Source organism: Saimiri boliviensis, chromosome 8 (genome assembly GCF_048565385.1).
Source record: "Saimiri boliviensis isolate mSaiBol1 chromosome 8, mSaiBol1.pri, whole genome shotgun sequence".
In the NCBI taxonomy this organism is placed as follows: Eukaryota; Metazoa; Chordata; class Mammalia; order Primates; family Cebidae; genus Saimiri; species Saimiri boliviensis.
Genome location: NC_133456.1, coordinates 15,412,243 through 15,432,056, shown reverse-complemented (window position 1 = coordinate 15,432,056; position 19,814 = coordinate 15,412,243). Strand labels below are relative to the sequence as shown.

The 19,814-nt window shown below is 40.9% G+C and overlaps 1 protein-coding gene and 1 pseudogene across 3 annotated transcripts; both read left to right on the top strand.

Moving 5' to 3' along the window:
* The first annotated feature begins 1,602 nt into the window (after positions 1–1,602).
* LOC101028690 (polyadenylate-binding protein 1 pseudogene) lies at positions 1,603–2,285 on the top strand (annotated as a pseudogene).
* A 2,930-nt stretch (positions 2,286–5,215) lies between these two features.
* Positions 5,216–18,870, top strand: CCR3 (C-C motif chemokine receptor 3). 3 transcript variants are annotated; one of them, XM_074403980.1, is made up of 4 exons: positions 5,216–5,333; positions 7,685–7,802; positions 8,897–8,948; positions 17,292–18,870. In XM_074403980.1, exons 3-4 carry the CDS (start codon positions 8,912–8,914, stop codon positions 18,368–18,370), a joined length of 1,116 nt encoding a protein of 371 aa, XP_074260081.1. In that variant the 5' UTR covers positions 5,216–5,333; positions 7,685–7,802; positions 8,897–8,911; the 3' UTR covers positions 18,371–18,870. The 3 variants fall into 3 exon arrangements, with proteins under 3 accessions (XP_074260081.1, XP_074260082.1, XP_003926306.1); XM_074403981.1 differs by having other exon boundaries at positions 15,578–18,869; XM_003926257.4 differs by lacking the exons at positions 7,685–7,802; positions 8,897–8,948 and having other exon boundaries at positions 17,292–18,869.
* The last annotated feature ends 944 nt before the right edge of the window (positions 18,871–19,814 follow it).

Here is a 19,814-nt window from a genome sequence, read left to right as displayed (position 1 = left end):
TCCTGTTCTGTATTCTGGTTAGCACTTGATATTGTCAATTAAAAAAAGAGGTAGTCATTCTAGTAAGTATGCAGTTGTATCTCAGTAAAATTTTAATTTCCATTTTCCTAATGACTAACAATGTTGACAGTCTTATGTGCTTATTATCACCTACATATTTTTTTATTTTTTTTTCATGGAATGTCTTTTTAGATCTTTTTTATTGGGCTGGTTTATTTGCTTTCTCAATGTTGAGTCCAGGTCCTTTACTAGGGAAACTTAGAAAGTGCTGCAGCAGTCCTCGTGACAGACAGTGAGAAAAAGAGATGTTCTACCTAGGTATGTCTGCCACAAGGGGCTCAGGGTATGGAGTTTATATGAGGATTTACAGAATTTGGCTCAGGGCTGGGGATAACTTCTTTTAGTGTTACAGCAACAACCTAAATGCCTTTATTTGTGCCTAGAAATGTTCAGGTCCCCAGCTTGGTTCAAGCTACAAGAGACAAAACAAAGCTGGTCAAGTTACAGGGTGCTCAAGACAACTCTCTCTCAGGTGGGATGGAGCAAAAAGTGGGGGGACCCGGGGGACTCTACAATCACACAAATGAATCTCAAACTCATTATGCTGAGAAGAAAGCTAGACACAAAGGAGTAGGTACAGCATGGTGACATTTATATATGATATTCTAGAACAAGCAAAGCTAAGCTAGAGCACCATAACGCAGATCAGCGATTGCCTGGGACAGGGAGTAAGGGGGGTCATCCACTGACATGGGGCATAAGGTGCTTTTTGAGGTGTGAAAATGTCCTGTATTTCATAATGGTGGTGATTCACAGAGGTATGCAATTGTTTAATTTGTTGACCTGTACACTTAAAATGGGTACAAGCGGATGAGACTTCAGTATTCGTAAAGAATCTGCTTTGTTGCAAAATGCCAGAAAAAAAAAAAATGCTGTCCCCCTGTCCTCTTTTTCTCCAAGGTCTAGAAATGGAAGTGAATGAATTTTTACAATCTCTTATTAATTAGCTGTTAAAAATCTTATGCATGTAGCTTCTTTACAGAAATCTCCAAATGCTTTTTAAATCTTTGTAACCTTCTAGGAAATACTGTAATTTGTTGATTTCAGATGAAGAATGCTTTGTTATAGTTTTATCTCTGCAGAGGTGTCATTTGGTAATTGTGATTATTTATCAAGTTCCTACCATGTGCTTCATCGTAGCCAAAATTTTCACTGTAGATGATGAAATTAGGGTGTAGGAAGGCTAAATGACTCATGATGTGACCTACAAATGGGAGAGGTGAACCCAGGTCTGGCTGATGCTAAATCCCAGGTGCTTTCTATTTTGCCACTGGTGAGAGCACAGAACTAAGGAAGCTGGAGTTGGAATTCCCGCTCCACCATTTAGTCATGTGTGACCTTGGATGGGCCACTTGACTTCAATTCCCTTATCCACAGGTTAGGCTGTTACCAGGCATTGCTCCTCATTCTGGTCTACTGCATAGTCCTAGGGGGAGCAGTTTGCATCATTACACTGTGAATGGCACCCCATGGAGGCAGCTCTGGGATGACAATCCCCCTATTAAGTTAAAAGGTTGTTGGCTGGTAGGGGTTAGTTTGTTCATGGCATCTGTCCCACAGACTCAGAACTGTGCTGCATACTATCCTCCTAGCCAAATTGCGCAACTAAGACCAAGTCCTCGCTGGACTGCTCAGGGCACCAGACCTCATCCATTCCAAAATATGCCTGGTGCTACCCGCCCAGCTGCTCCTAGACCACCGTTTAGTACTATGAGACCAGCTTCTTCACAGGTTCCACGAGTCATGTCAACACAGCGTGTTGCTAGCACATCAACACAGACAGTGTTGGGTCCATGTCCTGCAGCTACAGCTGCTGAAGCTACTCCTGCTGTCCGCCCCGTTCCACAGTATAAATACGCTGTGGGAGTCGCAATCCTCAGCAACATCTTCATGCACAGCCACAAGTTACAGTGCCACAGCCTGCTGTTCATGTCCAAGGTCAGGAAGCTTTGACTGCTTCCATGTTGGCATCTGCCCCTCCTCAAGAGCAAAAGCAAATGTTGGGTGAACGACCGTTTCGTCTTATTCAAGCCATGCACCCTACTCTTGCTGGTAAATCCCTGGCATGTTGTTGGAGACTGATAATTCAGAACTTCTTCATGTGCTTGAGTCTCCAGAGTCTCTGTTCTAAGGCTGATGAAGCTATAGCTGTACCACAGGCCCACCAAGCTAAAGAGGCTGCCCAGAAAGCTGTTAACAGTGCCACCTGTGTTCCAGCTGTGTAAAGTTGATCACAGACCACGAAAAGAAACTTGTGCTTCACCTAAGAAAAATATCTAGACATCGAAAACCTTAAATATTATGGAAAAAAATTGCAAAATATAAAATAAATTTAAAAAGGAAAGGAAACTTTGAACCTTATATACTGAGCAAATGCTAGGTCTAGCAAACATAATGCTAGTCCTAGATTACTTATTGATATAAGAACAAAACAAAATTTAAAAAGCACAAAAAAATAGTAAACTATGAAAACAAATTAATGTTTTATAGACCATGGGAAAAAGAATTTTCAGCAAAGGACAAAAATTTAAGGAATTCCTTTCTTTAATTTTGTAATTATTTACTGTGGAATAGCTCAAAATGTCAGTTTTGTTTTAAGTAGCAGAATTGAAAACTGAGAAAGAAAACGTAATTTGGATTATAAAATTCTTGCTTTAATAAAAATTCCTTAAACAGTGAAAAAAAAAAAACATTGTTGTGGGGTTTCTACCCAGAAAATGTATGTAGAATACTCTGAAAATCCTTAAGTACTGATCGCAAATAAGGTAGTATCAGTACTGTTACTCAGAATCCTTCAATAGCTTCCACATTTCCATGGAATCTACTGTGAACTCCTCAACTCTTTATAATCTAGCCAAGACCAGCAGTCAATCTTATCTCTCTCCACTCTTTGCTCCATGCCTGCTACCTCTGCCAGGCCCATGCCTTTCTTAACTTCAGATGTCATTGACTGCCTGTTGGCATGTCGTGTGATGTGGGATAAAACTCCCCAGATAAAGTGAGAGGAGTGGAAGCCAGATGCACCACGATGAGTCTTCAGAATTCCACCCTCTGCTGAAGACCTGCAGGTGTCTCTGAATGCTCTGTGGGGATGGAGCTTCTGAATGTGTGTCATCCTAACAGATGTACATAATGTATTACACATTGTAAAATGTGTCCCTGGCTCTTGGCTCCTGGCATTAGGATGTGAACCTATCCATTCCCTAATTTCATTCCTGCCTACCCCTGCACAGGGACCAAGCCCACTTATTGGCTTTGGTAGGTCTACTTTCTTTTTCCTGGAAACTCTCCCTACCCCTTCCACATGGCCAAATTCTATTCATCCCTGAGGCCCTTTCTCTTCCATGAAGCCTTTCTCAGTCCCACATGGATCTGTTTTCTGAAACCCACAGGACTTGCATTTGACATCGTGCATGCTGAATCAGAGCACAAGATATTATACTATCTTTCAGGCCACCCTGAGTGGATGCCTCAGAAAAACCATGATACATATTTTCATGACACTGTCCACATGCCATGCACTGGTCTCCATGTATCCGAGTGTATTTACTCCTCACCACACAGATCCTGCAAGCTAGGCATTGCTATATCATTTTGCAGTAGAGCACGTGGAGACACACAGAGGTTACGTAACTTGCCTAAGGCGATATCACTATTAAGCGGTAAAGGTAGGTTTTGAACCCAGGTGTCCAGCAGCAAAGTCCAGGCTCTTACTATCACTCAAAAACTTTGTTTTAGCCAATTTGAATATGCTATCTTGAATATGCTGTAGATTAAATACTTAAATGTTTCTTTGGTTATGCTTTGCTATATTTGCGCTTTCTTGGTATTGTATCAGATCTCTGTTGTCTCTGATCACCAACAGGGTTATAGACTCTTTAAGGTGGAAACCGAGCCCCTCCCGCCCTTTCTTCTCTTTCCCTCAGATTCTCTCCCTATTCTTTCTTTCTCTCTCTGTCTCTCTCCCTCCTTCCTCTTTGTCTTTTGTTCCTATGTTTTCTTCATCATGAAGCATACGGCACAGTCCTACACACATATCAAATGTTTGAGAAACACTTTGGCAAATTACATTCGTTTGTCCAGTTAGTCTGTTTATCAAAGATCACACCATGCTTGGTCAGAGTTCTTCCCACAAATATTGGGTGAATACCTACTTTGTGCCCATTACTATGCTAGGTCCCAAGGGACACATCAGCACATACAGCAGGCACATGGCTCTGCCCCGTGATGCTTATGTCAGAGTGGCATTCTACCCACACTATGCATTTGCTTAGCCCTGTATATTTTTCAGAGACCTTTCACATATTTATCTTAGTTGGTTCCATGGCAATGCTATGACTTCAATGTCATTACAGTTTAGAGATGAGAAAACTGAGATCCAGCAAGTTTAAATTGCTACCCCAAGGTCATGCAGCTGTGTGTGCCACAACTGAAACTCAAACTCAAGTCTTCTAGACTTGTCTAAACCTTTTCAGATACCTCTCGCCCCAGCAAAGTATCCTATTGGACCCTGCAGAAGAGTTATTTTATTCCTTTGCCAGGAAATTCTTATTTCATTCTTTTTCCTGTCTCTTGATGTGTCAAATCAATGCTTATTCAGGAATTATAAATCCTAGCACTTTGGGAGGCCGAGACAGGCAGATCACTTGAGGTCAGAAGTTTGAGATCAGCCTGGCTAATACGAAGAAACCCTGTCTCAATTAAAAATACAAAAATTAGCCAGACGTGGTGGCACATGCTTGTAATAGCAGCTATTCTGGAGGCTGAGGCAGGAAAATCCCTTGAAACCAGGAGGTGGATGTTGCAGTGAGCTTAGATCATGCCATTGCACTCCAGCCTGGGCGACAGAGTGAGATGCTGTCAAAAAAAAAAAAAATTAACTACCCCACCACCGCCACCAAAAATGAACAATGCCAATGGAGTAAAGCATCTCTAAAGCAGCACTCGTTGCAAGGATTTCTTAGCTGAGTGGTTACTATGTGGTGTCAATCATGAAAAAGAAGAACGGAACCAAATTCAGTATCTTTCTGAAAACTTGCAAAACCTGAGAAGCTAGTCTGTTTAAAACAGGAAGTTATATAGTTACATCGTGTACTACCTTACTAATGTCTTAGATCTGATGCTATCTCTGGTTTCAAGAGTGGTGACACCTAAGCTGTCACTGGACATACCAAGGACTTCACTCACTTAGCAGGTGCCACTCATCTTGTGCTTATCTGGGCAAGAACTTATTGAAATACAACAGAAGTTGTTTACTTAGAAGAGATTCTCAGGTAGGTGTCGCTTTTCCAGGAAGAGGGAGGGGGAGCAAGGAGGGGTCCAGGCGGGTGGAAGTAATAAATTCCAACAGTGCTTTTGGATCTAGGAGGGAGGAGAAGGAAGGTACACAGCAATTTAGAGGTAGCATGGGGCCAGACTGGGAGAAAATATGGCTACATATCTCCATTTTCCTCTTGCTTTTTCTAATTTCCCCGTTCTGTCTCCCACCCACACAATGATATGTTTGCCTGTTGCACTCACCCAAACTTGGCCCTTTACACCACTTTAGTCAACATCTGTGCCCATGTTACCTTCCTGTACTTTCACAAATTCTCAGCTATTGTGCATATGACTACTCCAAAGAGCTTACACTTAATAGCTTGTGTTATAATTGGCTTGTAAGAAACAGTCAGTGAAAATATAATTTATATATATGTGTGTGTGTGTGTGTGTGTGTGTGTGTGTGTGTGTGTGTGTATATACAGTCCTCCCTCAGTATCTGTGAGGGATTTGTTCCAGGACCCCTGGTGATACCAAAATCCATAGATGCTCAAGTTCCTTATATAAAATGATGTAGTATTTGCTAATAACCTATGAATATCCTCAGTACACTTTAAATTATACCTAGATTTCTCATAATACCTAATGCAATGCCTACACAGTGCTTCATTCATGTGGGTTCAACATAGCACTTGCTGCATGACAAATTCAAGCCTTGGTTTTTGCAACTTTGTAGTTTTTTTCCAGATCTTTTGGATCTGTGATTTGTTGAATACACAAATGTGGAACTCATAGATACGGAGGGTCAATTATATACATATGTGTGTGTACATTAAGTATGTATGTGTGGAAATACATCTATTTATTTGAGGTTTTGAAAATCCACACTAAGTCAAGCTATTCGATGGATCAGTTGATTGATTTGGTATCTTTTTGTCTGGGTGAATGAGGTATCTCCCTCGGTATCTGTGAGGAATTTGTTCCAGGACCCCTGCAGATATCAAAATCTGTAGATGCTCAAGTTCTCTATATAAAATGATGTAGTATTTGCTGATAACCTATGAATATCCTCCAGTACACTTTAAATCATACCTAGATTTCTCGTAATACCTAATACAATGCCTACATAGTGCTTTATTCATGTGCCCTAAAATACCAATGCTGGGAAACTTTGGCAACTGGAAAGAAGTCTGCATTCATTCATGATTTGAACTTTGAGAGGTTCTTCTTGTGTATTTCCAGGGAAGAAGCACACTGGCTTCTTCATTCTGTTCCTTCACTATTCTCAGAAAGTTCTTCCCTATGTGTGGGTGAATCTAGTTTCCTGCAATGTCATAAAATCTCTAGAAGCTGTATGAGAGTCTACTTCCTCTTCCACAGGAAAAGCTATATCATAGACTTTTCTATCCTATATTGCCTTTAATTAAAAAACAAAACAAAAACCTTTGATCCAGACCAAAGGCATAAAAAAAAAAGAACTAAAATGAATCCAAAGACAATTATTTTCCTTTTTTTTAACTTTTATTTTAGGTTTGTGGGTACATGTGAAGGTTTATTATATAGGTAAACTCATGCCATAGGGGTTTGTTGTACAGATTATTTCATCACCCAGGTATTAAGCCTAGTAACCAATAGTTGTTTTTCTGCTCCTTTCTCTCCTCCCACCCTCCACCCTCAAGTAGACCCCAGTGTCTGTTGTTCCCTTCTTTGTGTTCATGAGTTCTCATCATTCAGCTCCCACTTCTAAGTGAGAACATGTGGCATTTGGTTTTTTGTTCCTGCATTGGTTTGCCAAGGATAATAGCTTCCAGCTCCATCCATGTTCCTGCAAAAGACATGATCTGGTTGCTTTTTATGGCTGCATGGTATTCCATGTGTATGTGTACCACATTTTCTTTATCCAGTCTGTCATTGATGGGTATTTAGGTCGATTTCATTCAAAGACTATTATTTTTCGTACAAAATGTTCCAAGTTCTGCTAACTATGGCTGATGTTTGGGAACCACTACCGTCCTTCATTCTATATTCTAAGTTGATGCTGACCCTCTTAAAATTTGGTGGCTGAAACAGAACATAGTATTTCAGATCTGTAGTCTGGACAGGGCAAAGTAGAGTAAAAATTATTCTACTCTATTCTTTCATACACTTAAGAAGAGTTTACTAAGCAGCTTTTGTCAGGCGTCATGCTAGACATCAGGCCTGTACTGTCCACCGTTTTGGCCACTTGCTACATGTGGCTATTGAAGTTTAAATGAACTAAATAAAATGAAAAGTTCAGTTTCTCAATTGCACTAGCCACATTTCAAGTGCTCAATAGCTGCCAGTGTCTATCTTTTTTTGTTTGTTTGTTTGTTTGTTGAGACAGGGTTTCACTCTGTTTCCCAGACTGGAGTGCAGTGGCACAATCTCGGCTTACCTCAACCTCCGCCTCCTAGGCTCAAGAGATTCTCCTGCTTCAGCTCCCCAAGTAGCTGGGATTACAGGTGCGTGCCACTACTGCCCAGGTTTTTGTTTGTTTGTTTTTGTTTTTACTAGAGATAGGGTTTCACCATGTTGGCCAGGCTGATCTTGAACTCCTGAGCTAAAATGATCCGCCCACCTTGACCTCCCAAAGTGTTGGGACTACAGGCGTAAGCCACTGTGCCTGGCCAAGTGTCTGTCTTATTGGACAGCACAGATACAGAACATTTCCACTAATACAGAAAAGATCTATTGGATCACTGCACAGATAACTAACTTTTCTGGCTACCCTAGGCTTTTTGAGGAAAGAAACGAAGGAGGGGAAGGAAGCGGGAGGGGTTAGAAGGGCATCAGCTTAATTGCATAGATGGGAGGCAAGCTGAACAGCTGGATGAGTAATTGGATGAAAACATGAAGGGATAGCTGGTGGAGAGGTGGATGGAGAGTCAGGTGATACATTTGATTTGTTCTGGATGATATAGTAATATAGCCTATCATTAAATTGTCTCTTGTGTTTGCCATTCATGGTGTTAGCTTCTAAAGAACTTGCAACTAAGGATATTCTTTATTCTACCCGGAAGTTTCCCCTTCTCTTTTTACAACACTTAAAATAGGTTGGAGGGTTATATGACTCAGGGATTAAAAATAATAAAATTTAGGAGAGACTTCATGTCATGTAGCTCAGGAGTTGTCAATCTTGACTGGACAAGGGAATCACCAGGAGAGCATTAAGAACCACTGAGAGCCTGGTGCCATCTCCAGAGACTCTGTTAATTGTTCAGTGGTGTAGGCTGGGGATTTTCAAGAGCTTCCTGGTGACTCCCACGTGCAGCCAGGGCTGAGAAGTGCCACTCTAGCCAAACTTCCTCCCTCTGGGGGAATCCCTCCTACCTTGTTCCTAATAAGTCACTCAGCCTCTGAGTGAATTCCTGTAATTACAGCTCACTCAGGACCTCACATGGCACACATTTCATTGCTGGATAATTTTTACTTAAGATATTCTTGAGTGGTGGTTGAATTTGCATATTTGAACTACCTCTTGCTGGTTCTGGGGGGCCTTGCTGGGAGTCACACATAATTCTGATTCTTATCTGCATGCTCTCTTCCCTCCCCAAAGTGGCTTTTCTCCAGGATGAATACCCATGACTTCTTCAACTCATCTTTATTGGGTAAGGCTGCCTCTTGACTGCATTTCAGTTGGTCATTGTTTGCATTAAATGAGCCCTGGACAGGGCCGGGCGTGGTGGCTCAAGTCTGTAATCCCAGCACTTTGGGAGGCCGAGGCAGGTGGATCACAAGGTCAAGAGATTGAGACCATCCTGGTCAACATGGTGAAACCCCGTCCCTACTAAAAATACAAAAATTAGCTGGGCGTGGTGGTGCATGCCTGTAATCCCAGCTACTCAGGAGGCTGAGGCAGGAGAATTGCCTGAACCCAGGAGGCGGAGGTTGTGGTGAGCCGAGATCGCGCCATTGCACTCCAGCCTGGGTAACAAGAGCGAAACTCTGTCTCAAAAAAAAAAAAAAAAAAAAAAAAAAAAAAAAAAAAAGCCCTGGACATATTTGGACCACTTTAGGATGCTGTGAAATGATCCTTACCACTATCTGCATATAACACTTTTATTAATTTAGATTAAACTAAGATTAAATTTAAGTAGATTTATATGCAGGAAGTTTCTTTGTAAATTCCATCACATGTTAACCTTATGGGAAACTAGAAATATATAGGATTTTTGGGGGAATATTTGTATTCTACTTTTATTTTAGATTTTGGGGTAAATGTGCAGGTTTGTTACACTGGTAAATTTCATGTTGATGCCCAGTGTGGGTAACGTGAAGTCTGTTAGTAGAAAACTGTTTAAATTCTACACAGTGGAATACCATCTCACTATTAGAAAGAATGAGGCAGTTCTACAAGTATTGATATAGAAAGATTTCCAAGATGTAAAGTGTAAAAGGTCACAGAAAACCTGATATTTTTTGCTCTGATTTATGTACCAAAAAAGCCACTTATAATTATGGGTATAAATACATGAACAAATATCAAGAGGACTCAACAACAACTCTCTTCTGAAGAGGAGAGGAAATTGAGAAGGGAGAAAATAAAGGAGACTTTACCTTTGTCAAATATAAAATAAGATCAAAATTTAAAGTTATAGTTTACTGTACACACAGAAGAACAGTTCGAGAGCCAGGAGACATAGGTCTGAAAGTGCAGGGATTCTGCTTAGAGCCGTTACCACAGTTTATAAAGCATAAAGGAGGAAGCATTTTTCCCCCTGGGTTCGAAAGTTTTGGGGGAACACGTGGTATTTGGTTACATGAGTAAGTTCCTTAGTAGTGGTTTCTGAGATTTTGGTGGACCCATCACCTGAGTGGTGTGTACACTGTGCTGTGTAGTCTTTTATCCCTCACCCTCTTCCATCCTTGCCCCTGAGTTCCCAAAGTCCATTCTATCTTTCTTATGCCTTTGCATTCTCACAGCTTAGCTCTCACTTGTGAGAGACAGTGTACAATGTTTGTTTTCCATTCCTGAGTTACTTCACTTAGAATAACGATCTCTAATTCCATCCAGGTTGCTGCCAATGCCATAATTTTGGTCCTATTTATGGCTGAGTAGTATACCATGGTGTTGCTATAAACGTGTGTGCAACTATCTTGCTCATATAGTGACTTATTTTCCTCTGGATAGATACCCAGAAGTAGGATTGCTGGAGCCAATGGTAGATTGACTTTTAATTCTTTAAGGAATTGCCACACTGTTTTCCAAAGGGGTTGTACTAGTTTACATTCCCATCAACAGTGTAAAAGTGCTCTCTTTTCACCACATCTGTGCCAACATCTATTATCTTTTTTTATTTATAGCCATTCTTGCAAAAGTATGGTGGTATCACATTGTGGTTTTGATTTGCAGTTCTCTGATAATTGCAGTTCTCTGATGTTGAGCATTTTTTCATATGTATGTTGGCCATTTGCATACCTTCTTTTGAGAATTGTCTTTTCATGTCCTTAGCCCACTTTTTGATGCGATTGTTTGTTTTTTTCTTGCTGATTTGTTTGAGTTCCTTGTAGATTCTGGATATTGGGCCCTTATCGGATGTACAGATTGCAAAGATTTTCTCCCACTCTGTGGGTTGTCTATTTACTGATTATTTCTTTTGCTATACAGAAGCTTTTTAGTTTAATTGAGTCTCATCTATTTATCTTTGTTTTTGTTGTATTTACTTTTGGGTTCTTAATCATGAACTCTTTGCCTAAGCCAATATCTAGAAGAGTTCTTCCAATGTTATCTTTTAGAATTTTTATGATTTCAGGTCTTAGATTTAAATCTTTGATCTATCTTGAGTTGATTTTTGTCTACGGTGAGAGATGAGGATCCAGTTTTAATCTTCTACATGTGGCTTGCCAATTATCCCAGTGCCATTTGTTGAGTAGGGCATCTTTTCCCCACTCAATGTTTTTGTTTGCTTTGTTGAAGCAAACAAACTGTTAAGGCCAACTGTTGCTCAGTTGGCCTTAAGTATTTGGCTTTATTTCTGGGTTCTCTATTCTGTTACATTGGTTTATATACCTGTTTTTATACCAGTACCATGCTATTTGGGCGACTATGGTCTTATATTAATAGTATAGTTTGAAGCTGGGTAACATGATGTCTCCAGATTTGTTCTTTTTGCTGTCTTGCTTTGGCTATGTGGGCTCTTTATTGGATCCATGTGAATTTTAGGAACTTTTTTCTAGTTCTGTGAAGAATAATGGTGGTATTGAGATGGGAATTGCATTGAATTTGTAGATTGGTTTTGGCAGTATGGTCATTTTCACAATATTGATTCTACCCATCCATGAACATGGGATGTGTTTCCATTGTTTGTGTCATCTATGATTTCTTTCAGCAGTGTTTTGTGGTTTTCCCTGTACAGGTCTTTCAGTATTTTTGACCTTTTTTGTGAGTTGCTGTTATGCATTAACAATGGTGCTGAAGCAAGAATACTTAAAGCTGATTGGTTTATAGCTGGTGGGTTTAATTTCACTGGATTGTGCTGACTATGACCTAAAGTTTATATGTTTTGTTTCATTTATTATTACTGCTAGCTTTTTCAGGGAAATCAGGATGACTTCAGTCTTGGCTATGTGGCTATGGGTGGTTGGCCTTGGGGAGTTTGGGCTATAATCCCAAAAGACACAATCCTGAATGCCATAATCCCTAATGTTGAAATCCAAAAAGACCAGAATCCCTAAAATTTTAAATCCCAAAACCACAATCTCAAAAGATTAAAATCCTGAAAATATAACTCTGAAAACAGTAATTTAAAAGACATTTATTTATATTCCTAAGGGGGAATTTATTTTGAAAAACATAAAAAAAAAACAACAGAACACTTCACAACAGGGAATAATGTCATATATATTTTTGCAAGCATAAACAGGTATACTAACAACAGTTACATGGGTATAACAGTTATAAGCAGGTGAATTATATTCATAAATAAATAGGTCAAAAATCACAATATATAAATGCATATAACTATAGTTGGTAATTTTGTGCACCCAGTTTTATAAACTGTGGTCATCTGAAATACTGTGACGGACATGCTAAGTCTCTGGATGAGATCAATCAAGAACCACGATGAGTCACCACCACATTTGCCAGAAACAAGATCTTGAGAAATTGTATCTTTCACAAGCACAGAGGTACAAAAATGATGTATTTATTTATCAAGGAGGTTTTGACATTTGTATATACACACACAATGCTTACACACAAAGTTGTAGTGGTAATGCACCTTCAGGAGTCAAATTTGAAAAAAAAAAATCCATAAAACATATTAGAATTCTCTAAATGTCTTTACACAGTTTATACCTCTGCTACTAAAAGTGATGCAGAGATTAAATGCATAGCATAGTGAATTGGCACTAGGGGTGAAGGGGCAGAAGTGATTCATAATTGAGTAACTTGGCAAGGGAGATTTCTTGTATTTTTTCCCCTGTGTTTTCACTTCTATGTTCTTCAAAATACTTGCTGCACTTGTGTTTGCAGAGTCATTGTGGTCTACACATTGCATTAAGTATATGCTGTCCATTTAAAAGTATGCTTATTGCTTGGCTGTTGCAATTAAGGGATTGGTGTTTTTGTAGCACCAATAATAATTCACTTTAAAATTTTTATTTCACCATTAAGTAACCTCACACACTTAGCTTATCACAGGCTTTTTTTTTTTTCTTTCTGGGAAAAATTTCCCCAATCTCTTCTACCGAGAGCAAAGGAGGAATACTGGAATATTGTGATGCTCATTAGACATTTAAGATGAAATTTTGAGTAGGAGTTTGGGTCAGGGCTTAAGACATCAATTTGAGAATCCTTAACATGTATTAGTATTGAAAACCATAATAGCATGTCATTCCAGTAAGAAGAAATGATACTCAGCTTCCTCAATATCAAATTTATGTTAGTCTAGGTTCTCCAGAAACAGAACCAATAGGATATGTATATAGATACATGAGATGGTGTTTATTGGGATAATTGGCTCACAATTATGGTGGCTAAGAAGTCCCACAACAGATCATCTGCAAGCTGGAGATCCAGGAATACTGGTATTGTGGCTCAGTGTAAGACTGAAGGCCTCAGAAACAGAGAAGCCAGTGTTGTAACTCTCAGTCCTATGCTGAAAGCCACTGAGTGGGAGAAGGGGGTGGTTGTATAGTTCAAAGGTCCAGGTCTAGATGTTTAATCTCAATTCAGATTTGCAACATTCATTAAAATTTAAAATTGGTGAATGTAAATCTATGCTTTTTGACACGGAAAGGTATGCATTACTTATTGCAGAATAAAATAGAAACTGCCTTGAAATATGTATATCAAGGCAACCTCCATTTTTACTGTGTATCTATATTTTAATATGCTATATTATGTATACAGTTTAGCATTTCAAGAGTCAGTGTTGCTGGATTAGACCATAGAGATTTGTTAGGGGGAACCTGGCCAGATAAGAATCGAGAGGAGGAGGCTCCTCTGACCCCAGGGAATGTGAGAAGAGACACAGTGGTTATGAAAGAAAGCAGTCACACCTGTGCCTCCCTACCTTCCCCATCAGAACTCGGGGGCATAGAGGGCTCTCTGCTAAGTCAGCAACCCCCAGGGAAAGTCTCCATGCAGGGCACTTCCTTATCAGAAGGGATGGCCAGTGTGGTTAAGTTGGTGGTCAAGCAGAAAAAAAGATCTAGTTTATACTCTTGAGAGTTCCTTGGTTTGTTCATGGGATGGGCAGGGAGTCAAGGAGCAGCAGCCTTGGCTCAGTGCCTACCAGTGCAGGAAAAGGTACATAGCCTGGGCCAGGGCCCTAGTGGGATGTAGTGGTAACAGAGAGATCTCTCCATTCCAGCCCAAGGAAGACTAACAGTGAATACCTCATGAGTCCACTAGCTACAACTCACCACAGCAGATTCCAGAAAATGGCTCAGGGTTGGGACCGGGTCATCTCCGCTCAGCAGACAGCAGCCATATAAATCAAGGACCAACAGCAAACAGGGACACCCCCTTCCCACTCTGCCCCATGTCTCAAGTTGTACTGGCCCTTCCTCCAGATCTCTGCCACTATCTTAGAAAGGACCACTGAGAAAAGAAACTGAAATGATAAGCTGACAACATAAAGAGGATGAATAAAACCACTTTGGACTAAAATGTGTAAATCCTTTTCCCTGCTGCCCAGCAGATGAGAAGCTGGTAACAGACCAAAATAGTTTGGAGACTAAAGAATCCTTGTGCATTTCACTCCTAAGTTGTATTGTGAGTAATTTTAGTTGACCTCACTTTTGTAAATCTTGCACATATGCATGCATAGCTGTTAACAGAAATGTTAACGGTGGTGAAGCTGCATGAGGAGACTGGGGTGATTTTTACTTTTGTTTCTGTGCTTTTCTTTTTTGTTGTTCTTATTTACTCTTACCCTATCATTTTCCAAACTACACAAGGTCATTTTGAAAGCCTAATTCAAACCTCTTGACTCTTTTGTATATAAATATTCATCTTGATTGAGACTGGGTAGACAGATGAAAACCATATCGGGTTTTTAATTTTTTTTATTTTCCGGACTGGGACTCATTCTGTTCCCCAGGCTGGAATACAGTGGCGCAATCACAGCTCACTGCAGCTTCGACCTCCTGGGCTCAAGCAATTCTCCCACCTCAGCCTCCCAAGTAGTTGGGACCACAGGCATGTGCCACCATGCCTGGCTAATTTTTCTTTTTCCTTTTCATAGAGACAGGGTCTCACTATATTGTTGAGGCTTGTCTTGAATTCCTGGGCTCAAGCAAGCCTCCACCTTGACCTCCCAAAGTACTGGGATTACAAGCATGAGCCAAGGTGCCCTGCGCATATGAGATTTTCTCTCTCTGACCCCATGCAGCTAGTAATCAAGGATTTGGCTGCTGACGCTGGGGAACCTGCATGTTTTCTTGAGCTTTGAACTTTAGTGCTAAAAGCTCATAGGCAGCCCTGAAGCCCAAACCAAAAGGTTCTATGATTTATCATCCTGATCATGTGGATTTTACAGAAATAACATGAGGTAAAGACTCAAATTGAGCAAAACTTAAGAGATATTTTAAAAGTTCGTCTTGTTTTTAAATCACTGTTGGAGAAAAGGAAAATAAATAGAAATAATTAATAGTGAGTACCGGCTACTATACCTTTGTTCTCCAGAATAAGCAGCCCGGTTGCTTTCTTGCTTTAGATGCTGAAGTTTAGAAGGACACTGTCTGTGACTGTACATGTGTAACTGACAAAATGTGTATTTTTTTTTCTCAGCTGCTATGGATTGGATTGTGCTATCAGGAATAAGAATGCCGATCGTAGCACACACAAACCATTTGTTCCTCAAGTCCATTTTTCCTCCTCAAAAGCCTGGAATGTGTCATTGATCAGTGAGAGATGTACCTGAACAGGCCCATGAAAAGAGAGCAACAAGTTCCACCCAAGGGACCCTAATTTCGCTTGAAATGGCTTCTGATAGTCTTTCTTTCATTCCTGCCTCCTACCAGTTTTACAGCTTTTTCCAGTTTCAAATGTGAACTCACATACACTCTCTCATTTATCCTCACAACAACCCCAGTGACCTGATGGTTCTCACTTTGGAGATAAGTAAAGGAGGCTCTGCATTAAGGACCTGTGTGAGGCATGCAGCTGAGGGGTGCTAGGACTGGCTCCATTTCCATCTCGACTCTCACTGACTTTGACTACACAGAGCCCCAACATGTGGGGCCTCAGTATTCCATCCATCATTTTATTAAGAAGCAAAAACGATTCATGGCATTGGCCCCAGTTATTAAGCATTTCTCAGATTTACCTTGAGAAACGCCCATCAGCCTGTATATTCACATCTTCACCCTTGTCCTTCCTTCCTAGAAAGGAGAAAGTCAGTTGAATGCCCTCCGAGGAACCAGTGAATGGCTTAGCTGTCTTTCCACGACTCCCATCTTATCTGCTTTCTATTTTCCTCCCTCTCCACTTGTTTGTAATCTCAAGAAAAGCAGTCACTGGTCTCAGGGCCCCTGGCCTGAGAAATACTGAGTCTAATAAGAAATACCATTGATTGACCCCTCCTGCTCACCCCTTTGGAATGGAGAAGTTCCTAGGGGTTTTCTCTGGGCACAAGACTAGCCTAACAGCATCACAAGGAGCTGGAAAAGGAAAGTAACCTAAATAAATGCTGCTTATAATTGTAATAGTTAATTACTGTGGTTGTACATGTGCAACAGATAAAGGATGTATTTTTGTCATAGCTGCTATAGAGTGGATTATGCCATTAGGAATAAGAATGCTGTAAATAGCACACAAACCAGTTGTTCCTCAAGTCCATAGCAAAATTTTCAAAAGTTAAATTTAAAAATCGCTACATTTGAATCTAGTGACAGGAGAAATGGCTGTAGAAACTGAAGATCTAGCCCAAATTTTATATTTACTTGTTAGAGGATTTTGGACACATAACTACATTTCTTCAATACTCAATTTCCCCATTAACTATAATGAAAGGTACACCATTATGGGGCCCAAGAGAAGCATAGTTACTAGTAATTATAATAATCATTGTTATTATATATTTTGCTTTTAAGTGGATAAGGATTTTGAAAGTCATATATAAACTGTAAACTGTAAAATGCAAAATGCCGTAAGAGACAGTAGTAATAATAATTATGTTATTATCTTTATCCAGCCTGTGTTTTCTTGTTTTGTATTTCTTTCTTCAAATGCTTTCAGAACGCTGTATCCCCATTCTTCGCCACCATCCCACAACATTTCTTTTCCCATCCTGGATCATGCTGCCTTTGAAAGCTTCAGCCCTGTCTTCCTGAACCCCTCCTCCTGGCACCTCTGCTATGCTTTCTAAAATTCATATTAAAGAATCCCCAGGCTGCTATCACATGTAGCATCTTTGCTGAGTACATGCATAAATCAACTGCTGTGTTTTACAAAGGGTGATGATGCTTAATTGTGGGATTGTATTTTTCTTCTTTGATCACAGGGAGAAGCGAAATGGCGACCTCACTAGATATGGTTGAGACCTTTGGTACCACGCCCTTCGACTATGAATCGGGTGAGCTCTGCAGAAAAGGCGATATCAGAGAGCTGATTGCCAAGTTCCTGCCCCTGCTGTATTCCCTGGTGTTCATCGTGGGCCTCTTGGGCAATGTGTTGGTGTTGGTGATCCTCATAAAATACAAGAGGCTCCGAATTCTCACCAATATCTACCTGCTCAACCTGGCCATTTCCGACCTGCTCTTCCTCTTCACCCTTCCATTCTGGATCCACTATATCATGTGGAGTGACTGGGTTTTTGGCCATGGCATGTGTAAGGTCGTCTCGGGGTTTTATTTCACGGGCTTGTACGGAGAGATCTTTTTCATCATCCTGCTGACGATCGACAGGTACCTGGCCATTGTCCATGCTGTGTTTGCCCTTCGAGCCCGCACTGTCACTTTTGGTGTCATCACCAGCATCGTCACCTGGGGCCTGGCAGTGCTAGCAGCTCTCCCTGAATTTATCTTCCAGGAGACCGAAAACGTTCTTCAAGGGTCTTATTGCAACCCTGTGTACCCAGAGGATGGAGCACAAAGCTGGAAGCATTTCTATGCTCTGAGAGTAAACGTCTTGGTTCTCGCTCTCCCTCTGCTCGTTATGGCCATCTGCTACGCAGGAATCATCAAAACACTGCTGAGGTGCCCCAATAAAAAAAAGTACAAGGCCATCCGGCTCATTTTTGTCATCATGGTGGTGTTTTTCATTTTCTGGACACCCTACAACCTGGCTCTCCTTCTCTATACCTTTCAAGCCACCTTGTTTGGATATGACTGTAAGCAGAGCAAGGATCTGGACCTGGCCCTACTGGTGACACAGGTGATCGCCTACTCCCACTGCTGCGTTAACCCGGTGATCTACGCCTTTGTTGGAGAGAGGTTCCGGAAGTACCTGCGCCACTTCTTCTACAGGCACGTGCTCGTGTACTTGAGCAAATACATCCCATTCCTTCCTAGTGAGAAGCTGGAGCGAACCAGCTCTGTCTCTCCATCCACAGCAGAGCCGGAGCTCTCTATTGTGTTTTAGGTCAGATGCAGAAAATTGCGTAAAGAGGAAGGACCGAGCAGATGAAGCAAACACATTAAGCCTTCCACACTCACCACTTGAACACTCCTTCGAACTTCCAGTGCAACACTGAAGCTCTTGAACACACTGAAATATACACACGGCAGTAGCAGTAGATGCATGCACCCCACGCAGTGTACTCATCAGCAACCCTAAAAAGCAGAGTTTTGCTTCTCAAAAAGTTACATACATTTTAACGCACCTGACTGTTAGATAGTTACTATATGCCTCTACAAAAAGGTAAAACTTTTTGTATTTTGTACCTTAACTTCAACCAGCTATTGATATAAATAAAACATTTTCACACAATACAACCAGTTAACAATTTTATTTTCTAATGTGCCTAGTTCTTTCCCTGCTTGATGAAAGGCTTGTTTTTTTTCAGTATGAATAAGTAATCTTAAGCAACATAACAGCATGCTATTCCTGTTCTAAATATTCCTAATAGTTTATTGATTTCCTGTTCACACTGAATGACAGCATTTCCCATGGGTGACTCACAGAGCCCTGAGAGGTGTGCACTGTCCTCTTAATGCCCATCTTACATGGCAGAGGAGGCCAGGGGCCTCCTGTACATATGAAGTACCCCAGGTGTGGGGCAGGAAGGCATTGGGCTTGCAGACTCTCTGTACCTCTAGCTCAGTGGCTCTCAAACTTGTCGTCAGAAGCACCTGGAAGGTGTATGACAATGTGGATGGCTGGGGACCACCGCAGAGTTTATGATTTAGCAGATCTGGAATGAGACCCGAGAATGTGCCTAGCATCACTAGCAAGTTTTCAGGTGATGCTGATGATGCTGGTCCTGGAACCACACTTTTAGAACAACTGCTCTGGCTAAAATGTCTGGACATTCCAGAGTTATCCTTGAAATTGCAGATTTTGGCATCAGAAGGAAATGTAAAATACCCTTGTGATCTAGGCACTGCCAAGAACAATCACCACCCAGGACAGCCTATGTATGATGTCAGTTCGTCATAAACCAGTTGGTTTAGTGGGACTTTCTACTCCGTCACTTTTATTCAGTTAAGCTTTTCTTGAGAGCTTGGGCCTACCATGACCCTAGAAGCTATGGTAGATACAAAGATGAATAAGACTTTGTGTGAGCTACACCCTAAGCTGGAAAACATGCAACTTATGATGTAAAAGTATCAAAAAAAAAAAAAAAAGAGAGAGAGAGAGAGAGTAGGAACAGCCCAGGTCTCCATTACCTTTGCCTTTCCCTAGTTATGGCTTCTAGGGGAAGTAAGTTCTAAGCTGCTGATTAATTTCTGCCTCTCAGTAGAGATCGTATATGACTGTGCAATGTGAGCCCTGCCAGCTGTCTATCCAACCGCTGTCTGTTAGGCGATCTGGACAGCATGCACAAACACTGCTTCAGGTTAAGCGAAAGATGCAAAAATGTATA